Source organism: Mytilus trossulus, chromosome 5, assembly GCF_036588685.1.
Source record: "Mytilus trossulus isolate FHL-02 chromosome 5, PNRI_Mtr1.1.1.hap1, whole genome shotgun sequence".
NCBI classification, from domain to species: Eukaryota; Metazoa; Mollusca; class Bivalvia; order Mytilida; family Mytilidae; genus Mytilus; species Mytilus trossulus.
In genome coordinates, this window is record NC_086377.1 from 46,300,869 (window position 1) to 46,311,090 (window position 10,222).

Sequence of the window (10,222 nt, forward strand, 5' to 3'; positions counted from 1 at the left end):
GCCGCCACGAAATAGCCCAAAAGTGTCGTTAAAACACCAAAAAAATCGAATCAAATTAAATCATCCACTTAAAGAAATCAGATAGATATAGGAAGATGTGGTATGAGTTGCAATATCATATTTTATTGAATGCTTGAAATGGCGTCGACAACTAAAATCATTGATTTATGTTTTACTCTCCAAATGGCATTGAAATAATTAGTGATATTCTAAATCGTTAGGAAAACGTTCACATCGTCATTTATGTATGTAAGTAGTAATGTATTAATGTGTTGTTGCTTGGTCTTGCATGGCAAGCCGTAGTCCTAAACGCACGAAATGATGACAATATAACATGATAAGTAGAATCGGATAAACAGATTCATAAAAATGTTAGCTGTCAAAGGACTTGTGTCATCAACCGTGTATTAAAATTTAAAAATTCATCCATGTTTTTTCCTACTCTAAGCGAAAATAAAAACGAGAACAACCTTTCTTCTGAAGTTAAACAAAATTGTTGACGAAAGTGAATGACAGAGTACAGTAGTCACATCAAAGGAATATCAATTGCTCAAAGTTCACAGAAAATTTCAAGGTAAATGTATCTCTTAATGATGTTCGCTTCTTTGTTTCAAAATAACAAGCTTTTTAAAATTATGTCATTTAATTGATTGTATGTACAACAATGACATTGAAATAGCAGAAGAAAATGAAGGGTCCGTGTGCTTGTTTTCTAAATATAGGACATTAAAACTTTGGCGAACAAATTACCCTCTAGACTTTTCATACATTAAACATTGGCACACTTTTCTTTAAACAAATATAGAAAATAACAACGATTTCATAGAATTTTTTCAAATATGGCTTTTTAAACTATATGTAATAAATTTAAAAAAAGAAAAGTAGGGATTGATATTTTTCGTTTTGGCACTACATTTTTAAATCCGGAGAATTTTGAATATCTGGCAAAAATTCAAAAACAAGAAGAGCGAGCATCATTAGCAAACGACATCATTTGTCATCTCCTTTTCTGATCAACTTCAAACTAAAGATATATAAACCAATTTGGAAATTTGCATTAGTTTTATGATCCAACTTTCTTTCTGTTGCTGATCAAATCCAAGTGTTTCAATGAACATATATTTATCTATTTGAAAAGAATGGTCTACTTGTAAATAAGTTTTTTGTTCCAAATGCCTTTTTTATTTTTTTAAAATATTTATTCGTATTAAGGATGTACAAAACAAATTGAATAAAACTAATCGGACTATTTTATTGTTCACAATTTTTTTTACACAATATATACATGTTTACCCCCGCTGTATTTTGCACCGTCCAAAGTTAGGAGCCTCCGGTCTTTGTTAGTCTTTTATGATTTTTAATTTTAGTTTCTTGTGTATAATTCGGAGTTTAAAATGACGTCCATTATCCATGAACTGGTATACATATTTGGTAAGGGGCCAGCTGAAGGACGCCTTCGGTGCGAAAGTTTATCGCTGCATTGAAGACCCATTGGTGGTTACCGGTTGTTGTCTGCTCTTTGGTCGGGTTGTTGTCTCTTTAACACATTTTATCGGAACATTTCATTGGTAAAATAGCAGATTGACAAACACGTATTTTGAACATTAAGAAGCGTATTATTTCCTTAACCATATAACGTCAGTAAAACGCTCTGTCGATTTTTACAGACTTATCTACGTGTAGTTTTCGTGTACCACAATAAATGTTATTGGCACAATGCTTCGTCTATTTTCTCCCAGAATACAATATTTCCTTGTTCATCATTTGGATACTCAATATAAGAGTCTTTTTGGACAAGTTCCAACAATATCAGGGGCATATTTTGAGGTAGGATTTGCTCTAAAAATATCAGAAAAATAATGTTCCCTTTATCCCTTGAATACATGCTTTCCATTCGGGCCATATTAAACTCAAACATACAATAATAAGAATCAAAAAAGTGTTTCGTTACAATGCATATAGTCTTTTTGCTTTCATGTATTGCATTTGTTATATTAGTCGTAATTTCTTCACCTGGTAAAAAGTCGCGTTGATGTAAACATAGTTTGAAGTTTCTGTTCATTTCTAAATTTTGAATGCAATCATTTATAACAAATAAATTGTCATGTTCACAGTAAGAAATAAAAGCATCATACACATATTGTTTAAAATCAGTGCTTGCCTCTTGTCTTCGATGTTTGCTTTTAGCAAGGTAAAACATATATCTAAGTTTCCATCTGTATTTATGAACAACGGCAACAACGATACAAATTAGAGTAGCCATCAGAACACTTGAAGCAATGATGATGAAAATGACATATGATATGCACTCTTTTTCTAACTCCTGAATTCTTTTATGTATAGACATGAATCGAATAACAACTCCATCCTCCGATGAACATTGTTGGTCGTAGAATACATTAACACGAGTTCCGACTACCCATTTCCAGAATATCAATGTTTTGCATGTGCATTGTAATGAATTATTCCTTAAATAAATCGTAAGATTAGAAGTAAAAGAAATATAATCAAACATTCTCATTGAATTCGGATCAAAAGCTGAGATTGAATTGTTGGATAAATCTAAGAAACTTAAATTATTTGACCGTGACACGTCAAATAAAACTTGTTGTAAATGGTTGTTACTTATATTGATAAATCTTAATTCTTCCTGTCCCTCGAATATAGAGGGTATCAATGTGTAAATATTATTCTCAGATAAATCAATATATTCTAGTTTGGAATTGCTTTCCGACCGTTTGTTAAAAGATTTCAAACGAAGAAAATTCCCAAGATTATTGTCTCGTAAAACTAGTTTCTGTATATTTGTCAAATCCAATGCGAACCGGTCAAGTTTGTTACTTGGCAGTTTCAATGTTAGTAAAGATGGCGGAGCTGGGTACCATTTTGATACTGGGAAAAGACAAACTGGGTTGTTATCTGTAAGTTTTAAATGTTTTACTGACGAACCGTTTAAACCCAATGCCAGGGCGCTCCACATGTATAATGGATCCTCTCTTCCATGCGAACATGTCTTCTTAAAAACGATTGCCTGGACAGGTGTCAGACTTAATTCTTTAATTGCATCACGAATTGGAAAAATATCATTATTGTAGAAAAAATGCATTTCTATTTTGTGCAGTTTTTTCAAACTATAGTGTGCTCCAGGTAGAATTGAAATCACACACAATATGTCAATGTATATGTTCTTCAAATGAACCAGATGGACAAAAGTGTCGTTTTTAATAGCAAAATATAGGCATTGACCAACTTTAATGGTTTCAAGATGTTCTAAAGAGTCTAAACGTTTCCCGAAAATTACTGTGCGTGGCGTTATTGATAACGGAATATCTATTTCTAATGATTCGAGCAATTTCAAGTTTGATAGCGCTACTTCTGGTAATGAACTACCAATTGGAGTAATATGTCTAATACATATATGTTTCAGGGAAATCAACGATTTAAAAACTTCAGTTGGAATTGCGTTTTTACTGTACATTAAGGGATTATTGTTCAGATTCAAGGTTAGGAGATTCGACAGTCCGTTGAAAGAGAATATATTTAGACGTGTGATTTTGTTAAACGATAAATCCAATTCAGAAAGATTTCTTAATTGACTAAACGTGTCATCGTGTATCACTTTAATATTGTTCTTTTTCAAACTCAAAGTATAAACATTTGATGGTAAATCTGGTATTTCCTTTAATTTTCTATTTGAACAATCGACATTCAGCATTTCTTTTCTATCCCTTTCAGCATGTTGTGGAATACTGGTGCAGCGACATTTTTCATTGAAATCACATGGTAACCAAATTGCAAGGACAACATTCTGGCAAATACCAAGAACAATTGCAACATGTGTGAAAGTAATTTTCGAAGCCATCATGTACCTTGTGAAATTCTAAAATAAATAAATAATATCATGATATATACAAATGTAATTTAAAAATTGAGAAAGGCAAATTGGTAATGTGTCAAATGGACAACAACCCAACCAATAAGCAGAAAACAGCAAAAGTCCATATAGGTAATCAACACAGCGATAACATTCTGCACCGGTGGCATTTATGCATTTAAATGTGTATAACAAACGTTCACAAATGGTATGTACAACTTTCAAGGATGGCTTCTAAACAAATTAGAGTGTTTGGTATGGCAAAATAAATCTATGCACTAAGCACAATTTATATAATATTTAGTTCTGTAATAGAAGCGTCTGCATCCAGCATACAATAATGAACACATCGCCTCGATAAGTAGACTCGTTGACTATGTGTTTCCCCCCTATGAGGTAAAACGATACAGATTTTTAACTTAAATGTATGAATGATCAAAGTTACTTTTATTTACCAATGGTATTTTGGATTAAAATGAAATATGAACACATGTAAATCGAAACTAAACATCGTAAGAAAATTCGTGCTTTACAATCGCATTAATAGTACTTCTATCTATGCCTTTTAAAATTTGGATTTCGAGATAGTTTGGCCTCAAGCATCCCCGAAGAGACACTTACAGTCGAAATAAGAATCTGGGGCAGAAACATTGGTACTGCTAATATTATTTTACCAGTTTGAAATTAAATAATCTAATAATTAAAGTCTAACGTCAATAATTTAATAGAGAAATACAACTATAAAAGAGGGACGAAAGATACCGAAGGGACAGTCTAACTCATAAATCTAAATCAAACTGACAACGCCATGGCTAAAAATGAAAAAGACAAACAGAAAAACAATAGTACACATGACACAACATTGAAAACTAAAGAATAAACAACACGAACCCCACCAATAACTAGGGGTGATCTCAGGTGCTCCGGAAGGGTAAGCAGATCCTGCTCCACATGCGGCACCCGTCGTGTTGCTTATTTGATTACAGATCCGGTAAATAGTCTAATTCGGTAGGTCAAATTCATGAAAGGGAAGGGGATTGTAGTTACGACGTAAGGAACATATCCGATATCATTTGTGAAACGGTTATTCCATAACGGTCAACCAACTCGTGATGGCGTCCGTAAAATTTACAAAGGGATGATTTCAACTTCACCATTTGGAACTCTTGGTTTAATAGCTTCCTTGTGAGCAGTAACCCTCTATCAAGAAAATCATGATAGGAAATGCAAGCACGGGAATATCGTATCAATTGGGATATATATACCCCGTATGCAGGTGCTGCTGGAATGTTGCTACTAAGAAATGGAAAGTTCACAATTGGAAAGCTGAAATCATCTCTTTTGTCGAAAAGTTTTGTCTTCAACCGACCCTCATTGTCAATTTCTAGATGTAAGTCAAGATATGAAGCCGACTTAACTGTATCTGTAGTATCCTTTATCTCCAATTCGATGGGATAGATGCGTTCCACATAGTCACCAAATTTTGAATTGTTTAAATCAATCTTACCTGATGTAGTTCAATTTTTAGAAAATAATGGAAGACAATGGAGATGTGTTGATTTATAGACTTATTGCAAATCAATGGTCGGATATCACGTGATCATATTATATAGATTATTGTCATAAACACTTTAGACCTAGACGTTGAAACTTTCGGAAATGATTCATAATTGTTTGTCAAACTTGTGATATCTTACTAACATATATATTAAAAATTCAACCATCAAAATTTATTGAAATTATAAATTTGATTCGCTTCTGAGCTCAGTTGGCCCGAAAGGACCAACTGAGCTTTTTCATCACTTGATGTCCGTCGTTCTCGTCGTAGTTATCTTTGACATTTTGGACCTCCGTTAGGAAACCAATGGATGGCATGAAACCAAACATTGCATGAATGTTCCTTATGAGGTGTTTACCAATAGTTGTAAATGAGACTACGATTAAAAAAAAACAACATGGCCCCCAGCCGGTGACTTAGTTTAACAAATGACCATATGTGACGTACAAACATGTGTCTTCTTTATGAGAACCACTAAATGGAATGATACCAAACATTGTATGCATGTAACTTATGATGTGCTGAACCATCGTTCTTACTTTAAAGCTGATCCATAATTGCAGATGGCCGCCAGCTTGGTTGAGCATAAGACTATATGAACATATATATATATATATATATATATATAAAATGACTGAATAAATAGTCAACGATCAATCTTACAGGGCGATGGATCATGTAATATGATTCTGTACACTACAAAATATAATATATAACAAGTCAAAAAGGGTACAACATCACCATAAAATAACTATAAAATATACAAATATTAGATATTTCGGATAACAGATATCCTTCTTCAATAATAGCACGATGTCAAATGAATCATGTCAATTCAAATTGAGACTCTATCAAAATCTTGATTTATACAATTTAAGCGAACGCTGGAACAATTTTAAAATTTCCAAACACACCGCAAAGACTACAGAAATATGCCAAAAATAAAAATAGTTATTTACGATGTGAAATGGCACAACTTAGGATTTCCAAAGGATGTTACAGTTGAGATGTAACAACTGCATTGAGGGCAGTCCTCAAACAAAAAAATCAAAATAATCAAAAATGTCCTTACCGATCCAGGATGGTATAAATTAGACAACGGTAGGGCAATTACAACGGAAACTACATATTAAAGCCTTCCAAACGAATAGCAGTCTAATTAATAGTGATTGAAAAAAAAAAAAAAAAAAAAAAAAAACAATTTTGTATATTGAGCTTAAATAATTACATCCTTTGGAAATTGAGCTTAAATAATTGAACGTGGCAACGTACTTATACATCATCCCGAATCAATGAAAACCTGTAATTTAAACGGTAATTTTAAAAATAATTTCGAACTGTAAAGCCAGTACAAAATCCGGCGTTGTTTGAAACAGGTGGTCACAGGAAAATGAGGGACTCGTTCTATGTTTTTTCATTTATGCCCTCTGGGGAGACTGTCCGTAACTTTCTTATCCAAAATCTTTCCCGAGCGACTCTGTCGACCTTCGACCAACACTCGTTGTGGTCTATGATCGTGATGGTAAGGTTTTTGAGATCAGCTTGTGTGTGTCCAGGTGATCTCAAATGACGACTTACGGGTAGGTCGGGCTTGCAAGTGTAGTCACTTCGATGACCATTCATGCGTTTGTTAAATGGCTGCTCTGTCTCGCCAACATACTGCATGCCACATCGACACTGAAGGAGGTATACAACATTCTGGGTTTTGCAAGTTACATTGCAATATATAGTGTACACAGACCCAGTCGAGTGGCAAGTGAATGTTTGAGTATTCAGTATTTGTTGACAAGTCAGGCAACGTCTGTTACCACATGACTTGCACCATCCTGCAGTTGAACAGCTTTTATTTGAGGAAACGTCAGCTCTAACAAATAAGTCTTTCGGAGACCAGCAAGTCTGAAAGACTTATTTGTTAGAGCTGACGTTTCCTCAAATAAAAGCTGTTCAACTGCAGGATGGTGCAAGTCATGTGGTAACAGACGTTGCCTGACTTGTCAACAAATACTGAATACTCAAACATTCACTTGCCACTCGACTGGGTCTGTGTACACTATATATTGCAATGTAACTTGCAAAACCCAGAATGTTGTATACCTCCTTCAGTGTCGATGTGGCATGCAGTATGTTGGCGAGACAGAGCAGCCATTTAACAAACGCATGAATGGTCATCGAAGTGACTACACTTGCAAGCCCGACCTACCCGTAAGTCGTCATTTGAGATCACCTGGACACACACAAGCTGATCTCAAAAACCTTACCATCACGATCATAGACCACAACGAGTGTTGGTCGAAGGTCGACAGAGTCGCTCGGGAAAGATTTTGGATAAGAAAGTTACGGACAGTCTCCCCAGAGGGCATAAATGAAAAAACATAGAACGAGTCCCTCATTTTCCTGTGACCACCTGTTTCAAACAACGCCGGATTTTGTACTGGCTTTACAGTTCGAAATTATTTTTAAAATTACCGTTTAAATTACAGGTTTTCATTGATTCGGGATGATGTATAAGTACGTTGCCACGTTCAATTATTTAAGCTCAATTTCCAAAGGATGTAATTATTTAAGCTCAATATACAAAATTGTTTTTTTTTTTTTTTTTTTTTTTTTTTTCAATCACTATTAATTAGACTGCTATTCGTTTGGAAGGCTTTAATATGTAGTTTCCGTTGTAATTGCCCTACCGTTGTCTAATTTATACCATCCTGGATCGGTAAGGACATTTTTGATTATTTTGATTTTTTTGTTTGAGGACTGCCCTCAATGCAGTTGTTACATCTCAACTGTAACATCCTTTGGAAATCCTAAGTTGTGCCATTTCACATCGTAAATAACTATTTTTATTTTTGGCATATTTCTGTAGTCTTTGCGGTGTGTTTGGAAATTTTAAAATTGTTCCAGCGTTCGCTTAAATTGTATAAATCAAGATTTTGATAGAGTCTCAATTTGAATTGACATGATTCATTTGACATCGTGCTATTATTGAAGAAGGATATCTGTTATCCGAAATATCTAATATTTGTATATTTTATAGTTATTTTATGGTGATGTTGTACCCTTTTTGACTTGTTATATATATATATATATATATAAATAATAATTGTTTTCATTTAGAGGACCGTTGAATTGAATGCAACCACACACACACCAAACAGAGAAGATGCAGTATGATTGCTAATGGGACAATTGTTCACAATAACACAGAAATTTGCAACTATAAGACATCGTACGGTCTTCAACATTGAGCAAAAGCCATACATCATAGTCAGCTATTAACGGCCCCGAATTGACATTGTAAGCGATTCAAATGAAAAAACTAACGGCCTTATTTATGATTATTGTGCGGTGCTGATCATGTGTTGTTTAAATTTAATTCAATCCTTATTCCACGACGGACGCGAACGGGAGGACTTCGTTTAACATAGGACCATATTGACAATACATTCACAGCTACTTTTGCAAAGGTACTATTGCTGTACTAAAATCATTTAGTACTGGAAATTTACTTTTAATGTTTAGTACTATTTCCTTACTTTAAAATTATTGTAATATTTGGGTATTTGTATTTTACAGTACTTGATTTGTACTAAATATTTTGGTACAGAAATAATACAATATTCCCTGTTTGAAAATCATAATTTTAAGAGATTTGAATAGAAAAAATTACATACAGCTAAACGGAATGTAAACAATGGCCCTGGAGAATACACCATAAACTCTGTAAAGCGGCTGGGTTTTCCATCGAACCAGGAAGTCGTACTGCCCCACGCCTGAAAAATATTCAACGACACAATGAAAATAAGAATTATATAAGCAGTCAAAGCAGTACACAGACAAGAGACGCTCACAAAAGCATGAACTTTATGATGAGAATCAAGAGGAAAAATACACTTTATATTTCTTAGCAATTTGTGCATGAAATCGAATCATTAAACTCCCTAAATCTAGTCCAGCCAATCAAGAAGAAAACAATTGTCCAGAAAAACTATGAATTAGACATGCTATAAAGTTTCCAGATTTCAAGATTTACAAACAGCTTAACACAATGTAAATAATGGCCCTGGAGAATACATCATAAACTCTGTAAAGCGGCTGGGTTTTCCATCGAACCAGGAAGTCGTGCTGCCCCACGCCTGAAAAATACTCAACGACACAATGAAAAATAAGAATTATATATGCAGTCAAAGCAGTACAAAGACAAGAGACGCTCACAAAAGCATGAACTATATAAAATATAGGATGAGTATCAAGAGGAAAAATACACTTTATATTCCTAAGCAATTTGTGCATGAAATCGAATCATTTAACTCCCTAAATCTAAAGTAAAAGAACCACCCAAATTCGTTGACAACTCTTTATGTCTGGATTTATATCAAGACAATAGCCAAGAAGAGTTCTATTAATGTTGCCATGGAAGACATATTCCTAAATAACATACACTAACCATGTTGGCTAAAAGTTGAATATTAAAAGTTGAATATCGTTAAAAACAAATGTACAAATAATCTAACCACTACAATAAACATCACAGATATACACATAATTAATAAGATCATAAACCAGAAAACACATGTGTCAATGTAAAGATGTACATAGCATCAAGATTATTTGTAAATCCAAATAAAGGTACAACAGTCAGCAACCCCTTAACTTAGATTTATATACGATTGAAAAGAACATAGAAACCTTGAACATTACAAATATAAATGTAAAAGTTGATTAGAATTACAGTTAACATTTATTAATTTTTCGTATTGCCTTGCTGCCTTGCTTCATTTGCATTTACAACACTC

At 33.7% G+C, this 10,222-nt stretch overlaps 1 protein-coding gene across 1 annotated transcript; it reads right to left on the minus strand.

The window, feature by feature from the left end:
• Positions 1 to 1,246: 1,246 nt before the first annotated feature.
• LOC134718889 (toll-like receptor 4) lies at positions 1,247 to 5,437 on the minus strand. Its single transcript, XM_063581738.1, has 2 exons — positions 5,382 to 5,437; positions 1,247 to 3,880 (listed from the first exon to the last, which is right to left on the minus strand). The coding sequence occupies exon 2, from the start codon at positions 3,863 to 3,865 to the stop codon at positions 1,706 to 1,708; it is 2,160 nt and encodes a 719-aa protein (XP_063437808.1). The 5' UTR covers positions 3,866 to 3,880; positions 5,382 to 5,437; the 3' UTR covers positions 1,247 to 1,705.
• Positions 5,438 to 10,222: the final 4,785 nt, after the last annotated feature.

Excerpts from the sequence above, each read along its gene's own strand:
- LOC134718889 (XM_063581738.1), bottom strand. The coding sequence starts at position 3,865 with ATGATGGCTTCGAAAATTACTTTCACACATGTTGCAATTGTTCTTGGT.